General features: G+C 46.1%; 1 protein-coding gene across 1 annotated transcript in view; it reads left to right on the top strand.

Moving 5' to 3' along the window:
* Window positions 1–27,705, top strand: part of cga (glycoprotein hormones, alpha polypeptide) — a 54,947-nt gene that overhangs the window by 9,942 nt on the left and 17,300 nt on the right. Inside the window, exons 2-3 of the mRNA XM_068045787.1 lie at window positions 980–1,091; window positions 14,561–14,745. Of these exons, the coding sequence (XP_067901888.1) occupies window positions 992–1,091; window positions 14,561–14,745 (285 nt within the window). The 5' untranslated portion in view covers window positions 980–991. The remainder of the gene's footprint in view (window positions 1–979; window positions 1,092–14,560; window positions 14,746–27,705) is intronic.

Here is a 27,705-nt window from a genome sequence, read left to right as displayed (position 1 = left end):
TGAGGGACTTGGGGTTGTTTTCGTTAGAGAGAAGGAGGAGGAGAGGTGACTTAATAGAGACATACAAGATAATCAGAGGGTTAGATAGGGTGGATAGTGAGAGTCTTTTTCCTCGGATGAGGATGGCAAACACGAGGGGACATAGCTTTAAGTTGAGGGGTGAAAGATATAGGACAGATGTCAGAGGTAGTTTCTTTACGCAGAGAGTAGTAGGGGCGTGGAACGCCCTGCCTGCAACAGTAGTAGACTCGCCAACTTTAAGGGCATTTAAGTGGTCATTGGATAGACATATGGATGTAAATGGAATATTGTAGGTCAGATGATCGGCGCAACATCGAGGGCCGAAGGGCCTGTACTGCGCTGTAATATTCTAAAAAAAAAAGTAGATGAGATTTTAATGCTGCAGAATGTATTCGAGTCTAATGATGTAGACTGGATTAGATTATAATCATGCATTGCGGATTGGTTTCCACTGACGGACAGTGGATTAAATTCTATTCATGCAGAACGGATTGGATGCTATTGATGCAGTCTGGATTTGATTGTAATGATGCAGAGAGGATTAGATTCTACTAATCCTAACAATAATTTCACAGTTTAAAAAAAAGTAAAATCCCATTTTGTATTCATGCCATATCCCCCCCCCCCCCCCCTAAATTTATGAACGTGTTGACTTTCACCCCAGGTAGTCAACACTGCCAAAACGAACCATTTTGGGGATTATTTTATGACCTCATGCTGCGAGTACAGAATTTTGCACACTAGTATCATATCAGAAATTATGGTGTGCGCTGATGCGATTTTCTGATCATTTCAATTAATGGTCGAAATCATGTGGATGCCTCCCGAAATATACAGGCAACGCATATTTGTATGCAATGTATCAGTTTGTCACCCCAATATTGTGTTGACTCAGTAGACTTTAGATTTTGACCAAATAACTAACATAATTATTTTTAATGGTTGTTGTTTGTTTCAGCCTGTTCACAGGATGACACGATACATGAAAATTGGTGGATTGGCTTTGGTTGTTCTCCTCGTCGTAGAGCAGGGTTTGCGTTCCATCCCTGAAGTGGAAGCTGCAGCACAGGGTAACTGTCACGTGGGGTCAAGAGGAACCAGCAATTAGTTGAATTTAAGACAACGTTTGAAGTCAAGATATGGTTCAAGATGCCAGGAAAGGAATCAAAAGAAAACGGACACTCATAAAACCCTGTAGCAAAAACAAATGATACTCAAAAGGCAAAATCTTAAACGTTGAATTCTGACCAGTTTCCATCTTCTGGCAATAGCAGCTTTAGGGCAGGTAACTAGCCAGATTTATGGAGGATCTTCTTTCGTGATGCTTACAATGAGCCAGAGGATATGCTTGTGTGTCATGTCTGATGTGTGACATCAACAGTATGACAGCATGCACCCCTTTTATCTATTATACACACAATTCCCATCTCGTACTCGCAGTCTCAGGTGGAATTTTTACCATTATTTTAAAGAGGAGGTATTCTTGTCTCCACACTTATTTTTCCCTGTTTCCTTCCCACAACATATCTTTCTCCGTCACTTCAACTTCCAATCTTACTACTTTTTGCTGATGTGAGGGCACAGTTCAAACTTACAGAACATCCTATTTGATCAAGACGAGGTGGCAAAGGAGCATCTTTGTTGACATGCACAAGGAAGTCTGATGAATGTGTGGACCAGCCTTCATTGGGTAATGGTGGGTCTGTGCCACTTGCCTCAAGTGCAGGAATCCACTGGATATCCTCCTTAACTTCTAGGTCTCACAGGCAAGAGGTAATTCCAAAACATATGGCGACCTTACCAATTGGAGCTGTTGCAAAATCAAAGTGAAACTCTCCTTGCTAGTAGGGGCTAAAAGGGGAATGTGTAAAAAAAGAAGAAAAGGCTAGATTAAACCAAAATGCAAAACAACACACTTAAACAAACGTAGCAGAAGGAAGCCGAAAAAGAAAAACTAAGTGCAAAAAACCCCACTGGACCCAGAAGTTTAAGGTGACAGGAAGAAAATTGTCCTGGCTATAAAGTTGGTAAGATATCATTCAACAGGTGCTGCAATACGGATGTTCCCAGGCTTGAAAACCTATCACCTTATTTCTATTATTTTTGACTGTTAATGAGGCTTGCACACTGTCGTTGCATGAACCTCTAGTTGTCCCAATGCAGCTTAGTTGGAAATTATTGCAGAACTTGGCCTTTATCACATCCCAATGCCTTTCTCCGCCCCCCACTTACCACCCCCAACCTTGACCTGCCTCTTTCCCTAACACACTTGGTACCAGTGCCTAGGAACCAAAAACACACCTTAACAGCTTAACTTGATATAGTTGTGACAGAGTTAGCTGATTTGCTTGAGGGAGAGACCAAGCTATAAATAGAATTACACACAATGTAGAGCACACAAAAAAAAAATCAGCATAACTGCGGCACAGTGGCGCAGTGGTTAGCACCGCAGCCTCACAGCTCCAGCGACCTGGGTTCAATTCTGGGTACTGCTGTGTGGAGTTTGCAAGTTCTCCCTGTGTCTGCGTGGGTTTTCTCCGGGTGCTCCGGTTTCCTCCCACAAGCCAAAAGACTTGCAGGTTGGTAGGTAAATTGGCCATTATAAATTGCCCCTAGTATAGGTAGGTGGTAGGGAAATATAGGGACAGGTGGGGATGTGGTAGGAATATGGGATTAGTGTAGGATTGGGAAAATGGGTGGTTGATGGTCGGCACAGACCCGGTGGGCCGAAGGGCCTGTTTCAGTGCTGTATCTCTAAATCTAAATCAAAAATCTAAACATAACTGGTCTATGTTGGTGTTTATGTTTCACATTGATACCCTCTCACCGTACTTCATCTAACAATATTTGAATATCTTTCTCTTCCTCCTGTTGTTATTCACCTTCCCCTTAAAGACATCGAAGCTATTCGCTTCCACTACTCCACATTGTAGCCACTCTCGAGGTAAAAATGTTCTTTATGGGATTTATTAATACTATTTTACATTGATGCAATTAATTAATTAGTTACTATCAATAGGGATTTTGAAATTCCCAACAAGTGAAAACATCTTATGCACATAAATCCTATCGAAATAGTTCAGAAATAAGAGAGCTCAGATAGGGGACAAATGCAAAGCCATCTAATATGGATTTTGAATGCATGTACTGTGAGTTGCAGGGACAAGTTGCCATGTGAGACTATGGTATTGTGGCAATAACAGATATCAGGCTCAAATAATGGGAGGAGTAGTTGCTTAATATTCTTAGTTACAAGGTATTCAGGTAAGATAGGGAAGGAGAGAAAGTAGGAGGTTGGACATTGGCAATATTGATCAAAGAAACTATTAGAGCAGCGGAGAGGGATGATGCAACTGAGGGGGCCAAAGACAGAGTCTAGTTGGTTAGGATGCATTTAACAAGTTGACAGGCCTCAAAACATAAAAGTCATCCAGTTCATATGGGATTCAGCAGAGCTAACCGTGTGATGTAAGGGTGGAAATTGTGGAGACACTGCCACAATGTTTAAATCATCTTTAGATAGGAGGTGGTGCTAGAGTATTGAATGATTCAAATACTGCACCCCTGTTTGAAAAGAGGTAGAAGGAGAAACCCATTCATTACAGGCCAATTAGCCTGACGTCAGTGGTGGGAAACTTTTAGAGACAATTGTCTGAACAAAGAACAGTACAGCACAGGAACAGGCCATTCAGCCCTCCAAGCCTGTGCCGATCTTGATGCCTGCCTAAACTAAAACCTTCTGCACTTCCGGGGTCCGTATCCCTCTATTCCCATCATATTCATGTATTTGTCAAGATGCCTCTTAAACGTCTCTATGGTACCTGCTTCCACCACCTCCCCCGGCAACAAGTTCCAGGCGCTCACCACCCTCTGTGTAAAGAACTTGCCTCGCACATCCCCTCTAAACTTTCCCCCTCTCACCTTAAACCTATGTCCCCTCGTAACTGACTCTTCCACGCTGGGAAAAAGCTTCTGACTATCCACTCTGTCCATGCCGCTTATAACTTTGTAAACCTCTATCATGTCGCCCCTCCACCTCCGTCGTTCCAGTGAAATCAATCCGAGTTTATCCAACCTCTCCTCATAGCTAATGCCATCCAGACCAGGCAACATCCTGGTAAACCTCTTCTGTACCCTCTCCAAAGCCTCCACGTCCCTCTGGTAGTGTGGCGACCAGAATTGCACACAATATTCTAAGTGTGGCCTAACTAAAGTTCTGTACAGCTGCAGCATGACTTGCCTATTTTTATACTCTATGCCCCGACCGATGAAGGCAAGCATGCGCATTCCTTCTTGACTACCTTATCCACCTGCATTGCCACTTTCAGTGACCTGTGGACCTGTACGCCCAGATCTCTCTGCCTTTCAATACCACGAAGGGTCCTGCCATTTACTGTATACTTCCCACCTGCATTAGACCTTCCAAAATGCATTACCTCACATTTGTCCGGATTAAACTCCATCTGCCATTTCTCCGCCCAAGTCTCCAACCAATCTATATCCTGCTGTATCCTCTGACAATCCTCATCACTGTCCGCAACTCCACCAACCTTTGTGTCGTCCACAAACTTACTAATCAGACCAGCGACATTTTCCTCCAAATCATTTATATATACTACAAACAGCAAAGGTCCCACCACTGATCCCTGCGGAACACCACTAGTCACATCCCTCCATTCAGAAAAGCACCCTTCCACTGCTACCCTCTGTCTTCCATGACCGAGCCAGTTCTGTATCCATCTTGCCAGCTCCCCTCTGATCCCGTGTGACTTCACCTTTTGTACCAGTCTGCCATGAGGGACCTTGTCAAAGGCTTTACTGAAGTCCATATAGATAACATCCACTGCCCTTCCTTCATCAATCATCTTCGTCACTTCCTCAAAAAACTAGATCAAATTAGTGAGACAGGACCTCCCCTTCACAAAACCATGCTGCCTCTTGCTAATAAGTCCATTTGTTTCCAAATGGGAGTAAATCCTGTCCCGAAGAATCCTCTCTAATAATTTCCCTACCACTGACGTTAGGCTCACCGGCCTATAATTTCCTGGATTATCCTTGCTACCTTTCTTAAACAAAGGAACAACATTGGCTATTCTCCAGTCATCTGGGACCTCACCTGTAGCCAATGAGGATGCAAAGATTTCTGTCATGCCTCAGCAATTTCTTCCCTTGCCTCCCTCAGTATTCTGGGGTAGATCCCATCAGGCCCTGGGGACTTATCTACCTTAATGCTTTGCAAGACACCCAACACCTCCTTTTTGATAATGAGATGACTGAGACTATCTACCCTCCCTTACCTAGGCTCATCATCCACCAAGTCCTTCTCCTTGGTGAATACTGATGCAAAGTACTCATTTAGTACCTCGCCCATTTCCTCTGGCTCCACCCATAGATTCCCTTCTCTGTCCTTGAGTGTGCCAACCCTTTCCCTGGTTACCCTCTTGCTCTTTCTATATGTATAAAAAGCCTTGGGATTTTCCTTAATCCTGTTTGCCAATGACTTCTCATAACCCCTTTCAGCCCTCCTGACCCCTTGCTTAAGGTCCGTCCTACTGTCTTCTTTTCCTTAAGGGATTCGTCTGTTCCTAGCCTTCCAGCCCTTATGAATGCTTCCTTTTTTTTTTGACGAGGCTCACAATATCCCGTGTTATCCAAGGTTCCCGAAACTTGCCAAACTTGTCTGTCTTCCTCAAAGGAACATGCTGGTCCTGGATTCTAATCAATTGACGTTTGAAAGACTCCCACTTGTCAGATGTTGATTTACCCTCAAATAGCTGCCCCCAATCTAAATTCTTCAGTTCCTACCTAATATTGTTATCATTAGCCTTCCCCCAATTTAGCACTTTCACCCGAGGACTACTCTTATCCTTATCCACAAGTACCTTAAAACTTATGGAATTATGGTCATTGTTCCCAAAATGCTCCCCTACTGAAACTTCGACCACCTGGCCGGGCTTATTCCCCAATACCAGGTCCAGTACGGCCCCATCCCGAGTTGGACTATCTACGTATTGTTTCAAGAAGCCCTCCTGGATGCTCCTTACAAATTCTGCCCCATCGAAGCCCCTAGCACTAAGTGAGTCCCAGTCAATATAGGGGAAGTTAAAATCACCCACCACTACAACCCTGTTACCTTTTCATCTTTCCAAAATCTGTCTACATATCTGCTCCTTTACCTCCCGCTGGCTGTTGGGAGGCCTGTAGTAAACCCCCAACATCATGACTGCACCTTTCCTATTCCTGAGCTCCACCCATATTGCCTCGCTGCACAACTCCTCCGAGGTGTCCTCCCGCAGTACAGTTGTGATATTCTCCTTAACCAGTAATGCAACTCCCCCACCCCTTTAACATCCCCCTTTATCCCGCCTGAAGCTTCTAAATCCTGGAACATTTAGCTGCCAATCCTGTCCTTCCCTCAACCAAGTCTCTGTAATAGCAACAACAGTGTAGTTCCAAGTACTAATCCAAGCTCTAAGTTCATCTGCCTTACCTGTTATACTCTTCGAATTGAAACAAATGCACTTCAGACCACCAGTCCTGCTGTGCTCTGCAACATCTCCCTGCCTGCCTCTTAGTCTTACTGGCCTTATTTGTTAGTTCCCCCTCATTTATTTCACTTGCTGTCCTACTGCTCTGGTTCCCACCCCCCTGCCACATTAGTTTAAACCCTCCCGAGTGACGCTAGCAAACCTCGCAGTCTGGGACAAAATGAATTGGTATTTAGGAAAGTATGGGCTAATAAATTAAAGTCAGTGCAGATTTGTTAATTTGATTTGGCTTGCTGATGAAGCAACAGAATGTGCTATAATTGATGTTGATGGCAATGCAATTGATGCATATATAGACTTTGAAAAGGCATTTGATAAAGTACCACACAATAGGCTTGTTTGCAAAACTAAAGCCCATTGGATAAAAGGACAGTGACAGCATTGATACAAAATTTATAAAGGGACAGAAGACAGACAGTAGGTTGTTTTTCAGGCTGTAGGTAAGTGTAGAATGGTGTTCCCCGGGGTTGACATTAAGACCTATACTCTTTATGATATATGTTAAGGACCTGGACGTGGGTATATAAAATTCCAAAGTTTGCAACTGATAGGAAACTCAGAAATGTTGTTCGCAGTAAGAAGGATAATAAAAAGCTTCAGGAGGACAGAGACAAATTGGTGAATTACGCAGATACATGGCAGATGAAATGTCATGCAGAAAATGTGAAGTGATACATAATTAGTAGAAATAATGAGCTGCAATATGAACTAAATAGCACAATTTTAAAGATGGTGGAGGAACAGAGAGACTGGGGTACAGGGATGTGTATGCATACATATCTTTGAAGTTGAGAAAGCTTTTTAAAAAAGCAACATACAGGATCCATGGCTTCATTAATAGAGGAATAGATACAAAAGCAAGGAAGTTGTGCTAAACCTATGTAAAACATTGGTTCGGCCTCAGCTGCAGTATCAAAGTCAATGCTGTACACCACACTTTAAGAAGGATGTCACGACCTTGGAGGAGGTTCAGAACAGCTTTATTAGAATGGTGCCAGGGATGAGGGACTTCAGTTATGTTAAGAGTCTGGAGAAGTTGGAGGTAGTTCTCCTTTGAGCAGAGAAGGTTAAACAGGTGTTCAAAAATCATGAAGGATTTGATAGAGTAAGGAAGCAAAAACTGTTTCCAGTGGCAGAAGGATCAGCAACCCGAAGGACACAAATTTAGGGTGCTTGGAAAAAGACCAGAAGCAACATGAGGAAACTTTTTTTTAAACAGCAAATTGTTGTGATCTGGAATGCATTGCCCGAAAGGGTGGTGAAAGCACATTCAATAATAACATTCAAAAGGAAGCTGGAAAAATATTCAAATGGTCAACGATTTACAGGGCTATAGCGAAAGAGCAGGGGAGTGAGATCAACTGAATAGCGCTACCAAAAAGTCGGCACTTTTGGGCCGAATGACCAACTTCTGTGATGGATCATTTTATGATTCTAAACACATTTTTTAATTTTAAAGACTGCTATGACATAATTTCTTTGCCTTTTCTTTCCAGAGAAAAGAACCCCAGCCTGTTCAAGATTTCAGGATAGGTTACAACCTTTCAGTTGTGGTATCAACTCTGTAAATTGCTTTTGCACCTTTTCCCGTACCCCTATATCCTCTTTTTTAGGATGGAGGCCAGAACTTTACACATTAGTCTACCCAAAGTTTAACAGTACTTCTTGCTTATCAATTTCACTGGAAATGAACCCTAATGCCTTGTTTGTATTTTTATGGCCTTGCTAACTTATGTTGCTACTTTTAATGATTGTGATTGTGAACTTCTTGATCCCTTGGCTCCCCTACCCCATTTAGTTTAGAGAGATACAGCACTGAAACAGGCCCTTTGGCCCACCGAGTCTGTGCCGACCCATTTATACTAATCCTACACTAATCCCATATTCCTATCACATCCCCACCTGTCCCTATATTTCCCTACCACCTACCTATACTAGGGGCAATTTATAATGGCCAATTAACCTATCAACCTGCAAGTCTTTGGCATGTGGGAGGAAACCGGAGCACCCGGAGGAAACCCACGCAGACACAGGGAGAAATTGCAAACTCCGCACAGGCAGTACCCAGAATCGAACCCGGGTCCCTGGAGCTGTGAGGCTGCGGTGCTAACCACTGCGTGGTTAGCTTCCTATTTTCCAAGGAGATCATGGCTTCCTTACGCCTACCAAAGTTCTCAACCTCACACTTAAATTCAATTCAAATACAAGTATCATGTGAGATTTGTTCAAGTACATGTGTTCAAATTTGGTCGCCAGCTTTTCCTTTCATAAAACCAAAATATAGGTACAGTGCTCAGCTCACTTTCCTTTTCACCAAAAGGCTTCAAAGAGAGAGAGAGAGAGAAACTATAATTCATAGTGCCTATTGAATGTCTGGAACCAATGCTTTTGGCTGTTGAGATTCATGTGGTTGATGTTCCCCCCCATCATTTTCCTGGGACATGCTTTGCTCCAGCCCTAATTTGACAAGTATAATAGAACAAGAACAAAGAAAATTACAGCACAGGAACAGGCCCTTCGGCCCTCCAAGCCTGCGCCAATCCAGATCCTCTATCTAAACATGTCGCCTATTTTCTAAGGGTCTCTATCTCTTTGCTTCCTGCCCATTCATGTATCTGTTTAGATCAGAATTAGAATTAGAACATTACAGCGCAGTACAGGCCCTTCGGCCCTCGATGTTGCGCCGACCTGTGAAACCATCTGACCTACACTATTCCATTTTCATCCATATGTCTATCCAATGACCACTTAAATGCCCTTAAAGTTGGCGAGTCGACGACTGTTGCAGGCAGGGCGTTCCACGCCCCTACTACTCTCTGAGTAAAGAAACTACCTCTAACATCTGTCCTATATCTATCACCCCTCAACTTAAAGCTATGTCCCCTCGTGTTTGCCATCACCATCCGAGGAAAAAGACTCTCACTATCTAACCCTCTGATTATCTTATATGTCTCTATTAAGTCACCTCTCCTCCTCCTCCTCTCCAACGAAAACAACCTCAAGTCCCTCAGCCTTTCCTCGTAAGACCTTCCCTCCATACCAGGCAACATCCTAGTAAGTCTCCTCTGCACCCTTTCCAAAGCTTCCACATCCTTCCTATAATGCGGTGACCAGAACTGCACGCAATACTCCAGGTGCGGTCTCACCAGAGTTTTGTACAGCTGCAGCATGACCTCGTGGCTCCGGAACGCGATCCCCCTACTAATAAAAGCTAACACACCATATGCCTTCTTAACAGCCCTATTAACCTGGGTAGCAACTTTCAGGGATTTATGTACCTGGACACCAAGATCTCTCTGTTCATCTACACTACCAAGAATCTTCCCATTAGCCCAGTACTCTGCATTCCTGTTACTCCTTCCAAAGTGAATCACCTCACACTTTTCCGCATTAAACTCCATTTGCCATCTCTCAGCCCAGCTCTGCAGCCTATCTATGTCCCTCTGTACCCTACAACATCCTTCGGCACTATCCACAACTCCACCGACCTTAGTGTCATCCGCAAATTTACTAACCCACCCTTCTACACCCTTTTCCAGGTCATTTATAAAAATGACAAACAGCAGTGGCCCAGAAACAGATCCTTGCGGTACACCACTAGTAACTAAACTCCAGGATGAACATTTGCCATCAACCACCACCCTCTGTCTTCTTTCAGCGAGCCAATTTCTGATTCAAAGCTCTAAATCACCTTCAACCCCATACTTCCGTATTTTCTGCAATAGCCTACCGTGGGGAACCTTATCAAACACCTTACTGAAATCCATATACACCACATCCACTGCTTTACCCTCATCCACCTGTTTGGTCACCTTCTCGAAAAACTCAATAAGGTTTGTGAGGCATGACCCACCCTTCACAAAACCATGCTGACTATCGCTAATGAACTTATTCTTTTCAAGATGATTATAAATCCTGTCTCTTATAACCTTTTCCAGCATTTTACCCACAACCGAAGTAAGGCTCACAGGTCTATAATTACCAGGGCTGTCTCTACTCCCCTTCTTGAACAAGGGGACAACATTTGCTATCCTCCAGTCTTCCGGCACTATTCCTGTCAGTATTCTCCTCGACAACATTTTCTTTCTCTACTGTAAATACTGACGGAAAATATTCATTTAACGCTTCCCCTATCTCCTTTGATTCCACACACAACTTCCCACTACTATCCTTGATTGGCCCTAATCTAACTCTAGTCATTCTTTTATTCCTGATATACCTATAGAAAGCCTTAGAGTTTTCCTGATCCTATCCGCCAATGACTTCTCGTGTCCTCTCCTTGCTCTTAGCTCTCCCTTTAGATCCTTCCTGGCTAGCTTGTAACTCTCAAGCGCCCTAACTGAGCCTTCACGTCTCATCCTAACATAAGCCTTCTTCTTCCTCTTGACAAGCGCTTCAACTTCTTCGGTAAACCATGGCTCCCTCGCTCGACAACTTCCTCCCTGCCTGACAGGTACATACTTATCAAGGACACACAGTAGCTGCTCCTTAAATAAGCTCCACATTTCGATTGTTCCCATCCCCTGCAATTTCCTTCCCCATCCTACGCATCCTAAATCTTGCCTAATCGCATCATAATTTCCTTTCCCCCAGCTATAATTCTTGCCCTGCGGTATATACCTGTCCCTGCCCATTGCTAAGGTAAACCTAACCGAATTGTGATCACTATCACCAAAGTGCTCACCTACATCTAAATCTAACACCTGGCCGGGTTCATTACCCAGTACCAAATCCAATGTGGCATCGCCCCTGGTTGCCACACCCCCCCTCTTTTACCATCTTCTCTGTTCTTACTGAAACATCTAAATCCCGGAACCTGCAACATCCATTCCTGCCCCTGCTCTACCCATGTCTCCGAAATGGCCACTACATCGAGATCCCAGGTACCAACCCATGCTGCAACCTCACCCACCTTATTCCGGATGCTCCTGGCGTTGAAGTAGACACACTTTAAAGCAGGTTCTTGCTTGCCAGTGCCCTCTTGCGTCCTTGTAACCTTATCCCTGACCTCGCTACTCTCAACATCCTGTACACTGGAACGACAATTTAGGTTCCCATTCCCCTGCTGAATTAGTTTAAACCCCCCCGAAGAGCACTAGCAAATCTCCCCCCCAGGATATTGGTACCCCTCTGGTTCAGGTGAAGACCATCCTGTTTGTAGAGGTCCCACCGACCCCAGAAAGAGCCCCAATTATCCAGGAAACCAAAACCCTCCCTCCTGCACCATCCCTGCAGCCACGTGTTCAACTCCTCTCTCTCCCTATTCCTCGCTTCGCTATCACATGGCACGGGCAACAACCCAGAGATAACAACTCTGTTTGTTCTCGCTCTAAGTTTCCACCCGAGCTCCCTGAATTTCTGTTTTAAATCCCCATCTCTCTTCCTAACTATGTCGTTGGTGCCTATGCGGACCACGACTTGGGGCTGCTCCCCCTCCCCGCTAAGGATACCAAAAACACGATCCGAGACATCACGAACCCTGGCACCTGGGAGGCAACACACCAACCGTGAGTCTCTCTCGTTCCCACAGAACCTCTTATCTGTTCCCCTAACTATGGAGTCCCCAATGACTAATGCTCTGCTCCTCTTCCCCCTTCCCTTCTGAGCAACAGGGACAGACTCTGTGCCAGATCCCTGTACCCCATTGCTTCCCCCTGGTAAGTCGTCCCCCACAACAGTATCCAAAACGGTATACCTGTTGTTGAGGGAAACGGCCACAGGGGATCCCTGCACTGCCTGCTGGTTCCCTCTCCTTCCCCTGACGGTAACCCATCTACCTACTTCTTTTACCTGAGGTGTGACTACGTCCCCATAACTCCTCTCAATAACCTCCTCCGCCTCCCGAATGATCCGAAGTTCATCCAGCTCCAGCTCCAGTTCCCTAACGCGGTTCTCGAGGAGTTGGAGTTGGGTGCACTTCCCGCAGATGCAGTCAGCAGGGACACTCTTGGCGACCCTTACCTCCCACATTCTGCAGGAGGAACATACATCTTAAAAGACGCTATTGTGTCCGCGTCTACCACCTCCGCTGGCAACGCGTTCCAGGCACCCACCACCCTCTGCGTAAAGAACTTTCCACGCATATCCCCCCTAAACCTTGCCCCTCTCACTTTGAACTCGTGGCCCCTCGTATTTGAATCCCCCACTCTGGGAAAAAGCTTCTTGCTATCCACCCTGTCTATACCTCTCATGATTTTGTACACCTCAATCAGGTCCCCCCTCAACCTCCGTCTTTCTAATGAAAATAATCCTAATCTACTCAACCTCTCTTCATAGCTAGCGCCCTCCAGACCAGGCAACATCCTGGTGAACCTCCTCTGCACCCTCTCCAAAGCATCCACATCCTTTTGGTAATGTGGCGACCAGAACTGCACGCAGTATTCCAAATGTGGCCGAACCAAAGTCTTATACAACTGTAAACATGACCTGCCAACCCTTGTACTCAATACCCCGTCCGATGAAGGAAAGCATGCCGTATGCCTTCTTGACCACTCTATTGACCTGCGTTGCCACCTTCAGGGAACAATGGACCTGAACACCCAAATCTCTCTGTACATCAATTTTCCCCAGGACTTTTCCATTTACTGTATAGTTCACTCTTGAATTGGATCTTCCAAAATGCATCACCTCGCATTTGCCCTGATTGAACTCCATCTGCCATTTCTCCGCCCAACTCTCCAATCTATCTGTATTCTGCTGTATTCTTTGACAGCCCCCTTCACTATCTGCTACTCCACCAATCTTAGTGTCATCTGCAAACTTGCTAATCGGACCACCTATACTTTCCTCCAAATCATTTATGTATGTCACAAACAACAGTGGTCCCAGCACGGATCCCTGTGGAACACCACTGGTCACACGTCTCCATTTTGAGAAACTCCCTTCCACTGCTACTCTCTGTCTCCTCTTGCCCAGCCAGTTCTTTATCCATCTCGCTAGTACACCTTGGACCCCATGCGACTTCACTTTCTTCATCAGCCTACCATGGGGAACCTTATCAAACGCCTTACTGAAGTCCATGTATATGACATCTACTTTGTCACTTCCTCAAAGAATTCTATTATGTTGGTAAGACATGACCTTCCCTGCACAAAACCATGTTGCCTATCACTGATAAGCCCATTTTCTTCCAAATGGGAATAGATCCTATGTCTATGCCACTTTCAGTGTCAATATCTTCCAGCATTTAACATTTTAAAATCATTCCAATCCTTATTGGAAAATCACTTACCTTAATTTCTTATATAATTTCGCAGTGGATGAAGCTTCTCTTCAGGACGAAAAAGTCGGAAAACGGACCCCTATTCCCAACCTGTTATGCCTCCGCTTGCGGGGAATCCAAAACCAGGGATCATAAATATAAGATGGCGAGTAAATCCAATAAGGAATCAAGAGAAACTCCTTTATCCAGAGTGTGGAATTTGCTACCATGTGGAGTATTTGAGGGAGTAGCATAATTGCATTTAAGATAAAGCTGATCAGTTTTTTTCAGGAGAATGGAAAGATGGCTATGCAGATAACGTTAAATGAAAAAGAGACTTGATTGAAGCATAAAAACTGGCTTAAACCAATTGGGCCAAATGACATGTTTCTGCGTTGAAAATGCTATGTAATCTAAGTAATGTATATTTGCAGCTTTACTCATGGCGCTTGGGGTCTGCTACTTAAGCTCAATCATAGGGCCCATTATGGCTCTCTCCATAGTAAAAGTATAACCTGAATTCACTTCTGCGAGGACCCAATGCGAACAAACATGTTCTGCGACTGTGCACTTATTAAGCAATGCTTAACAAACTCTCTTGGGAATGGATGGAAAGACTATAAGATTAAACCAAATGTCATTGACATGACCATAACAGACTTGATGGCACACTTACATAAATGTTTAGAGAGAAACAGATAATTTTCACACTGTCTTTTCATGTAGTCTGTGCCACATCCAATATTTGCAAGAATGACCCAATCTGTTGTTTCTCTGTTTCTCTGTGAAGGATGTCCAGACTGTAGATTGAAGGAGAATACACGTTTCACAAGAACAGGTGTGCCCATCTTCCAGTGTAAAGGCTGTTGTTTCTCCCGTGCTTATCCCACACCAATGCGATCCAAGAAAACGATGCTGGTTCCCAAGAATATCACTTCAGAGGCAACATGCTGCGTAGCTAAATTATTTTCCAGGGTAAGATTTTTGGATGCAGTTTTGGATGATACTAAATAAAATATATTTGAGGGATAGTTTTCCCTAGTATGGACCCTCAATAAACAGAAACACAAAATGGAGATAAGTATTTGCTTTACATGGAGTAATGAAAATGTCTGAGGAATACTTTATTAAATCAAGTACATGAGACAATAAAACATAATCCCATAGATGCAGTATATAGGAGACATGGATATCAATAATTTTTTTTTTATTCAGTCATGGGATGTGGGCGTCACTGGCTGTGCCAGAATTTATTGCCCATCCCTAATTGCCCTTGAGAAGGTGGTGGTGAGCTGCCTTCTTGAACCGCTGCAGTCCATTTGGGGTAGGTAGACCCACAGTGCTGTTAGGAAGGGAGTTCCAGGATTTTGACCCAGCAACAGTGAAGGAACGGATTTATAGTTCCAAGTCAGGATGGTGTGTGACTTGAGGGGAACTTGCAGGTGGTGTTCCCATGTATTTGCTGCCCTTGTCCTAGTTGGTAGAGGTCGCGGGTTTGGAAGGTGCTGTGAGCTTTGGTGCATTGCTGCAGTGCATCTTGTAGATGGTGCACACTGCTGCCAATGTGCATCGGTGGTGGAGGGAGTGAATGTTTGTAGATGGGGTGCCAATCAAGTGGGCTACTTTGTCCTTGATGGTGTCGAGCTTCTTGAGTGTTGTTGGAGCTGCACCCATCCAGGCAAGTGGAGAGTATTCCATCACACTCCTGACTTAGTTTTTTTAGTTTAGTTTAGAGATACAGCACTGAAACAGGCCCTTCGGCCCACAGAGTCTGTGCCGACCATCAACCACCCATTTATACGAATCCTACACTAATCCCATATTCCTACCACATCCCCACCTGTCCCTATATTTCCCTACCACCGACCTATACTAGGGGCAATTTATAATGGCCAATTTACCTACCAATCTGCAAGTCTTTTGGCTTGTGGGAGGAAACCGGAACACCCGGAGAAAACCCACGCAGACACAGGGAGAACTTGCAAACTCCACACAGGCAGTACCCAGAATTGAATCTGGGTCGCTGGAGCTGTGAGGCTGCAGTGCTAACCACTGCGCCACTGTGCCGCCCAAGACTTGTGCCTTGGAGATGGTGGACAGGCTTTGGGGAGTCAGGAGGTGAGTTACTCGCCTCAGGATTCCTAGCCTCTGACCTGCTCTTGTAGCCACAGTAATTATATGGCTACTCCACTTCAGTTTCTGGTCAATGGTAGCCCCTAGGATGTTGATAGTGGGGGATTCAGCGATGATAATGCCGTTGAATGTCAAGGGAGATGGTTCGATTCTCTCTTGTTGGAGATGGTCATTGCCTGGCACTTGTGTGGCGCGAATGTTACTTGCCACTTATCAGTCCAAGCCTGGATATTGTCCAGGTCTTGCTGCATTTCTACACGGACTGCTTCAGTATCTGAGAAGTCACGAATGGTGCTGAACATTGTGCAATCATCAGTGAACATCGCCACTTCTGACCTGATGATTGAAGGAAGGTCATTGATGAAGCAGCTGAAGATGGTTGGGCCTCGGACACTACCCTGAGGAACTCCTGCAGTGATGTCCTGGAGCTCAGATGATTGACCTCCAACAACCACAACCATCTTCCTTTGCGTTAGGTATGACTCCAGCCGGCGGAGGGTTTTCCCCCTGATTCCCATTGACCTCAGTTTTTCTAGGGCTCCTTGATGCCATACTCGGTCAAATGCTGCCTTGATGTCAAGGGCAGTCACTCTCACCTCACCTCTTGAGATCAACTCTTTTGTCCATGTTTCAACCAAGGCTGTAATGAGGTCAGGAGCTGAGTGGCCCTGGTGGAACCCAAACTGAGCATCACTGAGCAGGCTATTGCTAAGCAAGTGCTGCTTGATGGCACTGTTGATGACACCTTCCATCACTTTACTGATGATTGAGAGTAGGCTGATGGGGCGGTAATTGGCCGGGTTGGACTTGTCATGCTTTTTGCGTACAGGACATACCTGGGCAATTTTCCACATTGCAGGGTAGATGCCACTGTTGTAGCTGTACTGGAGCAGCTTGGCGAGGGGTGCGGCATGTTCTGGAGCACAGGTCTTCAGTACGATTGCTGGAATATTGTCAGGGCCCATAGCTTTTGCAGTATCCAGTGCCTTCAGTCGTTCCGTGATATCATGCGATGTGAATCGAATTGGCTGAAGTCTGGCATCTGTGATGCTGGGGCTTCAGGAGGAGGCCGAGATGGATCATCAACTCGGCATTTCTGGTTGAAGATTGTTGCAAATGCTTCAGCCTTATCTTTCGCACAGATGTGCTGGGCTCCCCCATCATTGAGGATGGGGATATTAGTGGAGCCACCTCCTCCAGTTAGCTGTTTAATTGTCCACCACCATTCATGGCTGGATGTGGCAGGACTGCAGAGCTTAGATCTGATCCGTTGGTTGTGGGATCGCTTAGCTCCGTCTATCGCATGCTGTTTACGCAGTTTGGCATGCAAGTATTCCTGGGTTGTTGCTTCACCAGGTTGACACCTCATTTTGAGGTATGCCTGGTGCTGCACCTGGCATGCCCTCCTGCACTCTTCATTGAACCAGGGTTGGTCACCTGGCTTGATGGTAATGGTAGAGTGGGGGATATGCCGGGCCACGAGGTTACAGATTGTAGATGAGTACAATTCTGCTGCTGCTGATGGCCCACAGCGCCTCATGGATGCCCAGTTTTGCATTGCTTGATCTGTTCGAACTCAATCCCATTTAACACGGTGATAGTGCCACACAACATGATGGACGGTATCCTCAATGTGAACATAGAACACAGAACAGTACAGCACAGTACAGGCCCTTCGGCCCACGATGTTGTGCCGAACCTTTAACCTACTCTAAGATCAAACTAACTACCTACCCTTCATTCCACTATCATCCATGTACCTATCCAAGAAGGCGGGACGTTGTCTCCACAAGGACTGTGCGGTGATCAATCCTGCCATTACTGTCATGGACAGAAGCATCTGTGGCAGGCAGATTGGTGAGGACGAGGTCAAGTATGTTTTCCCTCTTGTTGGTTCCCTCACCACCTGCCGCAGACCCAGTCTAGCAGCTATGTCCTTTGGGACTCGGCCAGCTCAGTCAGTAGTGGTGCTACCGAGCCACTTTTGGTGCTGGACATTGAAGTCCCCCACCCAGAGTACATTTTGTGCCGTTGCCACCCTCAGTGCTTCCTCCAAGTGGTGTTCAACATGGTGGAGTACTGAGTCATCAGCTGAGGGAGGGCAATAGGTTTTTTTAGATTAGAGATACAGCACTGAAACAGGCCCTTCGGCTCACCGCGTCTGTGCCGACCATCAACCACCCATTTATACTAATCCTACACTAATCCCATATTCCTACCAAACATCCCCACCTGTCCCTGTATTTCCCTACCACCTACCTATACTAATGACAATTAATCATGGCCAATTTACCTACCAACCTGCAAGTCTTTTGGCTTGTGGGAGGAAACCGGAGCACCCGGAGAAAACCCACGCAGACACAGGGAGAACTTGCAAACTCCACACAGGCAGTACCCAGAATCGAACCCGGGTCCCTGGAGCTGTGAGGCTGCGGTGCTAACCACTGCGCCACTGTGGCGCCCAGGTGGTAATCAGTAGGAGGTTACCTTGCCCATGTTTGACCTGATGCCCTGAGACTTCATGGGGTCCGGAGTCGATGTTGAGGACTCCTAGGGCAACTCCGTCCCTACTGTATACCACTGTGCCACCACCTCTGGTGAGTCTGTCCTGCCGGTGGGACAGGACATACCCGGGGATGGTGATGGCAGTGTCTGGGACATTGTCTGTAAGGTATGATTCCGTGAGTATGACTGTGTCAGGCTGTTGCTTGACTAGTCTGTGGGACAGCTCTCCCAACTTTGGCACAAGCCCCCGGATGTTAGTAAGGAGGACTTTGCAGGGTCAACAGGGCTGGGTTTGCCCTTGCCGTTTCCGGTGGCTAGGTCGATGCCGGGTGGTCCGTCTGGTTTCATTCCTTTTTATAGACTTTGTAGCGGTTAGATACAACTGAGTGGTTTGCTAGGCCATTTCAGAGGGCATGTAAGAGTTAACCACATTGCTGTGGGTCAGGAGTCACACGTAGGCCAGACCAGGTAAGGACAGCAGATTTCTTTCCCTGAAGAACATTAGTGAACCAGATGGGTTTTTACAACAATCGACAATGGTTTCATGGCCATCATTAGACTAGCTTTTAATTCCAGAATTATTAATTACATTGAAATTCCACCTTTTGCTGTGGTGGGATTCGAACCCATGTCCCCAGAGAAATACCCTGGGTCTCTGGGTTACTAGACCAGTGATAATACCACTACGTCACCGCCTACCCATATAATGGTCACATTCTTCATGGTCTGTATTTTCGGCCTATGCTAGTTTCAGAATAGATTGAAGAACTCCCACCTGAGCTTTTGGGTGTTGGATTCTAATACTTTTCATCATCTAAATTTGGTTATAATTCCAGCATTGACCAGCAGCTCCATTAGGACTTCAAGTCATCCAATCCAACATTAGTTCTCTCATGTACGTCGGCTCCATCCCTCTCCCTGGCAACAGCTTGAGATTAAGTCAGTCTATACGGAAGCTTGGTGTCACATTTGACCCCAAGATGAGCTTCCAACCTTATATTCATGCCATCATTAAGACCACCTATTTCCACCTCTGAAACTTCGCTGACATTTGCCCCTGTCTCAGCTCATCTGCTGCTGAAACCCTCATTCATGTCTTGATGTCTCTAGAATTGACTATTCCAATGCACTCTTGGCTGGTCTCCTGCATTCTATGCTCCATAAACTTGAGGTCATCTAAAACTTTGCTGCCTATGTCTTAACTAGTACAAAGTCCCATTCCACGATCAGCCCTGTGCTTGCTGACCTACATTCTCAAGCAATGCCTTGATTTTAAACGTTTCATCCTTGTTTTCAAATCCCTCCATGGCCTCACCCCTTCCTATCTTTGTTATCTCGTCCAGCCCCACAACGCATCCAAATATCTGCATGGCTCTAATTCTGGCTTCTTGTGCATCCCTGATTTTAATCGCTCCACCATTGGTGACTGCACCTTCAGTTGCCCAGGCCTCAAGCTCTGGAATATCCTCACTACACCTCTCTGCCTCTCCACCTCGTTTTCCTCCTTTCAGACACTCCTTAAAACCTACCTCTTTGACCAAGCTTTTGGTCATCTGACCTAATATCTTCTTTTGTGGCTCAGTGTCACACTTTTTTTGTAATACTCCTGTGAAGTGACTTGTAATGTTTAATTATGTTAAAGGCACTATACAAATATAAGTTGTTGTTGTGAAGTAGCACATGTGTGGAGTAGATGTCAGCATTACTACCTTGTGTAGTTCCTATTAATGCAGCTGCTGTTATCCTTTCTTGTGTCTGCTCATTATGTTTTGTCTCTTAGAATCTTTATTGCAAAGGGAATGTAATCACAACTACCTACATTGGCTTTTTCACACTTCCCTCCTTCTTTCTTCTTCTTTAGCCTCCTTGTCCCGAGAGACAATGGGTAAGCGCTTGGAGGTGGTCAGTGGTTTGTGAAGCAGCGCCTGGAGTGGCTATGAAGGCCAATTCTAGAGTGACAGACTCTTCCACAGGTGCTGCAGATAAAATTGGTTGTCGGGGCTGTTACACAGTTGGCTCTCCCCTTGCGCTTGTGTCTTTTTTCCTGCCAACTGCTAAGTCTCTTCGACTCGCCACTCTTTAGCCCTGCTTTTATTGCTGCCCGCCAGCTCTGGCCCGCCAGCTCTGGCGATCGTTGGCAACTGACTCCCATGACTTATGATCAATGTCACAGGACGTCATGTCGCGTTTGCAGACGTCTTTAAAGTGGAGACATGGATGGCCAGTGGGTCTGATACCAGTGAGCTTGCTGTACAATGTGTCCTTGGGGATACTGCCATCTTCCATGCGGCTCACATGGCCAAGCCATCTCAAGCGCCGCTGGCTCAGTAGGGTGTATATGCTGGGGATTATTGCTATTACTGAGACTTGGTTGAGGGATATCCCAGGATATCGATGCTTCCGGTGGGATAGAGAGGGAGGTAAAAGGGGTGGAGGAGTTGCAGTACTGGTCAAAGAGGATATCACAGCTGTGCTGAAGGAGGGCACTATGGAGGACTCGAGCAGTGAGGCAATATGGGCAGAACTCAGAAATAGGAAGGGTGCGGTAACAATGTTGGGGCTGTACTACAGGCCTCCCAACAGCGAGCGTGAGATAGAGGTACAAATATGTAAACAGATTATGGAAAGATGTAGGAGCAACAGGGTGGTGGTGATAGGAGATTTTAATTTTCCCAACATTGACTGGGATTCACTTAGTGTTCGAGGTCCAGATGGAGTAGAATTTGTAAGGAGCATCCAGGAGGGTTTTCTAGAGCAGTATGTAAATAGTCCAACTCGGGAAGGGGCCATACTGGACCTGGTGTTGGGGAATGAGCCCGGCCAGGTGGTTGAAGTTTCAGTCGGGGACTACTTTGGGAATAGTGATCACAATTCCGTAAGTTTTAGAATACTCATGGACAAAGACGAGAGTGGTCCCAAAGGAAGAGTGCTAAATTGGGGGAAGGCCAACTATACCAAAATTCGGCAGGAGCTGGGGAATGTAGATTGGGAGCAGCTGTTTGAAGGTAAATCCACATTTGATATGTGGGAGGCTTTTAAAGAGAGGTTGATTAGCGTGCAGGAGAGACATGTTCCTGTGAAAATGAGGGATAGAAATGGCAAGATTAGGGAACCATGGATGACAGGTGAAATTGTGAGACTAGCTAAGAGGAAAAAGGAAGCATACATAAGGTCTAGGAGGCTGAAGGAAGACGAAGCTTTGAAAGAATATCGGGAATGTAGGACCAATCTGAAACGAGGAATTAAGAGGGCTAAAAGGGGTCATGAAATATCTTTAGCAAACAGGGTTAAGGAAAATCCCAAAGCCTTTTCTTCATCTATAAGGAGCAAGAGGGTAACGAGAGAAAGGATTGGCCCACTCAAGGACAAAGGAGGAAAGTTATGCGTGGAGTCAGAGAAAATGGGTGAGATTCTAAACGAGTACTTTGCATCGGTATTCACCGAGGAGAGGGACTTGACGGATGTTGAGGTTAGGGACAGATGTTTGATTACTCGAGGTCAAGTCGGCATAAGGAGGGAGGAAGTGTTGGGTATTCTAAAAGGCATTAAGGTGGACAAGTCCCCAGGTCCGGATGGGATCTATCCCAGGTTACTGTGGGAAGCGAGAGAGGAAATAGCTGGGGCCTTAACAGATATCTTTGCAGCATCCTTAAACACGGGTGAGGTCCCGGAGGACTGGAGAATTGCTAATGTTGTCCCCTTGTTTAAGAAGGGTAGCAGGGAAAATCCAGGTAATTATAGACCGGTGAGCCTGACGTCAGTGGTCGGGAAGCTGCTGGAGAAGATACTGAGGGATAGGATCTATTCCCATTTGGAAGGAAATGGGCTTATCAGTGATAGGCAACATGGTTTTGTGCAGGGAAGGTCATGTCTTACCAACTTAATAGAATTCTTTGAGGAAGTGACAAAGTTGATTGATGAGGGAAGGGCTGTAGATGTCACATACATGGACTTCAGTAAGGCGTTTGATAAGGTTCCCCATGGTAGGCTGATGAAGAAAGTGAAGTCGCATGGGGTCCAGGGTGTACTAGCTAGATGGATAAAGAACGGGCTGGGCAAGAGGAGACAGAGAGTAGCAGTGGAAGGGAGTTTCTCAAAATGGAGACGTGTAACCAGTGGTGTTCCACAGGGATCCGTGCTGGGACCACTGTTGTTTGTGATATACATAAATGATTTGGAGGAAAGTATAGGTGGTCTGATTAGCAAGTTTGCAGACGACACTAAGATTGGTGGAGTAGCAGATAGTGAAGGGGACTGTCAGAGAATACAGCAGAATATAAATAGATTGGAGAGTTGGGCAGAAAAATGGCAGATGGAGTTCAATCAGGGCAAATGCGAGGTGTTGCATTTTGGAAGATCCAATTCAAGAGTGAATTATACAATAAATGGAAAAGTCCTGGGGAAAATTGATGTACAGAGAGATTTGGGTGTTCAGGTCCATTGTTCCCTGAAGGTGGCAACGCAGGTCAATAGAGTGGTCAAGAAGGCATACGGCATGCTTTCCTTCATCGGATGGGGTATTGAGTACAAGGGTTGGCAGGTCATGTTACAGTTGTATAAGACTTTGGTTCGGCCACATTTGGAATACTGCGTGCAGTTCTGGTCGCCACATTACCAAAAGGATGTGGATGCTTTGGAGAGGGTGCAGAGGAGGTTCACCAGGATGTTGCCTGGTATGGAGGGTGCTAGCTATGAAGAGAGGTTGAGCAGATTAGGATTATTTTCATTAGAAAGACGGAGGTTGAGAGGGGGACCTGATTGAGGTGTACAAAATCATGAGAGGTATAGACAGGGTGGATGGGAAGAAGCTTTTTCCCAGAGTGGGGGATTCAATTACTAGGGGTCACGAGTTCAAAGTGAGAGGGGAAAAGTTTAGGGGGGATATGCGTGGAAAGTTCTTTACGCAGAGGGTGGTGGGTGCCTGGAACGCGTTGCCAGCGGAGGTGGTAGACGCGGGCACGATAGCGTCTTTTAAGATGTATCTAGACAGATACATGAATGGGCGGGAAGCAAAGAGATACAGACCCTTAGAAAATTGGCGACATGTTTAGATAGAGGATCTGGATCGGCGCAGGCTTGGAGGGCCGAAGGGCCTGTTCCTGTGCTGTAATTTTCTTTGTTCTTCTTTGTTCTTTGATGTTGGCCACCTCGAGGACTTCTGTGTTGGAAATATGGTCCTGCCACCTGATGCCAAGGATTCTCTGGAGGCAGCGAAGATGGAATGAATTGCGATGTCGCTCTTGGCTGACATACGTTGTCCAGGCCTCACTGCCGTAGAGCAAGGTACTGAGGACACAGGCTTGATGCACTCAGACTTTTGTGTTCCGTGTCAGTGCGCCATTTACGCACATTCTCTTGGCCAGTCTGGACATAGCAGTGGAAGCCTTTCCCATGTGCTTGTTGATTTCTGCATTGAGAGACAGGTGATAGTTGAGCCTAGGTAGGTGAACTCTTGAACCACTTCCAGAGCGTGGTCGCCGATATTGATGGATGGAGCATTTCTGACGTCCTGTCCCATGATGTTTGTTTTCTTGAGGCTGATGCTTTGGCCAAATTCGTTGCAGGCAGCCGCAATCCTGTCGATGAGTCTCTGCAGACACTCTTCAGTGTGAGATGTTAATGCAGCATCGTCAGCAAAGAGGAGTTCCCTGATTTGGACTTTCCGTACTTTGGTCGTTGCTCTTAGGCGGGCAAGGTTGAACAACCTGCCACCTGATCTTGTGTGGATGAAAATTCCTTCTTCTGAAGACTTGTGAGAGCAGCAGGGAGAAGAAGATCCCAAACAGTGTAGGTGCAAGAACACAGCCCTGTTTCACGCCACTCAGGATAGGAAAAGGGTCTGATGAGGCTATGCTGAATTGTGCCTTTCATATTGTCATGGAATGAGGTGATGATACTTAGTAGCTTTGGTGGACATCCGATCTTTTCTAGTAGTCTGAAGAGACCATGTCTGCTGACGAGGTCAAAGGCTTTGGTGAGATCAATGAAAGCAACGTAGAGGGACATCTGTTGTTCACGGTATTTCTCCTGAAGGGAGAACAGCATGTCAATGGTGGATCTCTCTGCTAGAAAGCCACACTGTGCCTCAGGGTAGACACGGTCAGCCAGCTTCTGATGCCTGTTTAAAGTGACTCGAGTGAAGACTTTCCCCACTATGCTGATCAGTGAGATTCCACGGTAATTGTTGCAGTCACCACGGTCACCCTTGTTTTTATAGAGTGTGATGATTTTGGCATTGTGCATGTCCTGTGGTACTGCTCCCTCATCCCAGCACAGGCAAAGCAGTTTGTGCAGTGCTGAAAGTATAGCAGGCTTAGCACTCTTTCAGGGGTAATGCCATCCTTCCCAGGGGCTTTTCCGCTGGCTGGAGAATCAATGGCATCACTGAGTTCCGATTTTGTTGGCTGTATGTCGAGCTCATCCATGACTGGCAGAGACTGGGCTGCATTGAGGGCAGTCTCAGTGACAACATTTTCCCTGGAGTATAGTTCTCGGTAGTGCTCCACCCAGTGGTCCATTTGCTTCTGTTGGTCAGTGATTGTGTCCCTGATTTAGATTTGAGGAGGGGGGTGGCGATCTTCTTGATGGTTAGCCCAAAAGCTCTCTTAATGCAATCATACATTCCTCTGATGTTTCCGGTGTCAGAGGCCCGCTGAATATGACTGCATAGGTGTTGCCAATAGTCATTTGAGCAGCACCTGGCTGTTGTTTGTGCAGCGCTTCTGGCTGCTTTAAGTGCTACGGATGTGAACTCGCTGGGGGGCTTTCTTGTAGTTCAGCAGTGCAATGCTCCTCGCGGCTATGACAGGTTCCAGCTCTTCAAAGTGAGATTGAAACCAGTCTGCATTCCGCTTCACACGTTTGCCAAAGGTGGTCATTGCTGAGTCATTGATGGCGTCTCTGATGTGGGCCCACTTGGTCTCTGCATCCCCTGTAGGAGTGTTTTGAAAAGCTTTTTCAAGTGAATTTAGAAACTTATGTAACAGCTGTGGATGAGAAATTCTGCCAGTGTTGATGCGTAGGCGGCTCTTCTGCTTGGAGTGATGCAGCTTCTTTGGTTTGAGTCTAACCTTGCTGCACACCAGGGAGTGGTCGGTGTCACAGTCTGCACTGTGGAAGCTGCGTGTGATTTGAACGCTTCCCTCCACTGCTATGATAAAAAGCTTGTCTGGAACCGTTCTTTGTCACTCTAACATACTTTAAACACTCAAAATTATATTCTATATAATGCCAATTGGCTTATTGTATTTAATAATCTACATTTGATTACCCTTACAATAGGGGTATAAAATTATCGGGTTGATTCCGTGATGGTGCTCTACTTCAGTAAGGCTCCAAGTCAGGAGCAAAACTTTGCATTTTGTAGCTCCTTTGATGCCAGATTAATAGGAGTACAACACATGACTTATATATAGTTTATGGCTGGAATTTTACATTGGGCGGCTGGCCCCGCCTACCGGCCGAAAAATTGGGGGCAACCTGCTTCTGCTGGGCATGGTGAGCAATGCCGGGCTTTTTCACTCCCCATGCCCTTAATTGACTTTGGGCAGGACTTCCACCTCCGTGAGACAGGAAGTCCTGCCTAATGGAGCTGTCGGCCAATTAGTGGGCAGGCAGCTCTTCATTGCAGCAGCTCCATTGGGAGTGGTGGCCAATGCTGCAACTACACCCAGCCATCGCAAGCAAAGGTGACAGGCGGTCCCGGTAGGAAGCTAAGTTTCTGGGGCTTCTCAGGGAACAATCGGCCAGCCCTGGCGAGGGCAAGGTGTGTCAGTTAGGGGGCAGAGGGAGTGTTCTGCGATGGGAGTGGCTTTGGGGGCAGCCCTCCATGGTACACAGGGTGCTCGATCAGGTGGGCCCCCCCATCCCACAAGAAGGCCAGCAGCTTTTACCTGGTGATGCTCTTGGGCCCTTTGCTATCCGCCCATCGAGGGTAAAGTACCTGCAGCAATGGGAGGAGGCCCTTAAGCGGCAGTTAATTGTCCACTTAAGGGCTTTGATTGGCCTGGGGCAGGTGGACCGTTTCACGCTACCGCCACCCATATAAAATAGCAGTGGGTGCGGGAGGGGGTCTGGAATGGCTACCCCTGCCTCCCACTCACTTTTAAGCTCACCAGCCCACTCATTGAAGGACCATAAAATTCAGGCCTATAACTGTCCTGCTGACTGAATGCAATGCTCTTGTCTGATATTGAACCTTATAGACTGGAAGTTCATTACTCATTCTGTGCTGAGCTTGCTGATCCTAGTGATTAGAATGCCACCAGGTGCCAATAAGGTAAGAAAGGGAAAAATCATCCCGGTTTGTAACTGATCCCAGGAATTTCCATGGCATTTTACGGCCAATTTTGAAGTGTAGCTACTGTAGTAATGCAGGAAATGTGGTAGCCAATTTGCGCATAGTAAGCTCCCACAAGCCGTGATGTGATAACGATCAGATGAAAATCTGTTGTTTTTAGTGATGTTGGTTGAGAGATACATATTGTCCGGGACAACAGACAGGACTCCCCTTCTCTTCATCGAAATTATGCCATGGAATCATTTACTTCCACCTGAGAGGATAGGTGGGCTCTTGGTTTAATATCTCAGTTTTAAAAAATGCTACCGATGACAGTACTACACACACTCACTGTTGCATTAAAGCGTTAGCTTAGATTTTGTGCTCACATCTCTGGAATGGGATTTGAACCCACAGCCAACATCAGCATGCAGTATGCTATAAACCAAGCTAAGCAATCCACAGCCAATGGATCAGATCAAAGCTGTGCAGCCCTTCTCTGGAAGAGGATGCACAAACATCCCCATCCCCAATCTTGGCAGAGCCCAGCACATAAGTGCAAAAGACAAAGCTGAAGCATTTGCAACCATCTTCAGCCAAAACTTCTCACTGGATGATCTAGCACAACCTCCACCTGAGATCCATTGCATCACAGATGCTAACCTTCAGACAATTCAATTCACTCCAAGTGATATCAAGAAACGGCTGAAGGTACTGGATACAGCAAAAACTATGGGCCATGATAACATCTCGGCTGTTGTACTGAAGACTTGTGCTCCAGAATTAGCCACTCCCCTAGTCAAGCAGTTCAACTACAACAAAAAGACTGGGATCTACCCGGCAATGTGGAAATTTGCCCACTTAGGTCAATTTCTGCCCCATTTGTCTATTCCCAATCATCAGTAAAGTGATGGAAGGTGTCACTGACATTGCACTTATGCAGCAACAACCTGTTCACTGATGCTCAGTTTGGGTTCCACCAGGGCGTCTCAACTCCAGACCTCATAACAGCCTTTGTC

Source organism: Heterodontus francisci, chromosome 13 (genome assembly GCF_036365525.1).
Source record: "Heterodontus francisci isolate sHetFra1 chromosome 13, sHetFra1.hap1, whole genome shotgun sequence".
Taxonomy (NCBI): domain Eukaryota; kingdom Metazoa; phylum Chordata; class Chondrichthyes; order Heterodontiformes; family Heterodontidae; genus Heterodontus; species Heterodontus francisci.
Note: the sequence above shows the minus strand (reverse complement) of the source record. Positions and strands in the feature narration are given on the sequence as shown.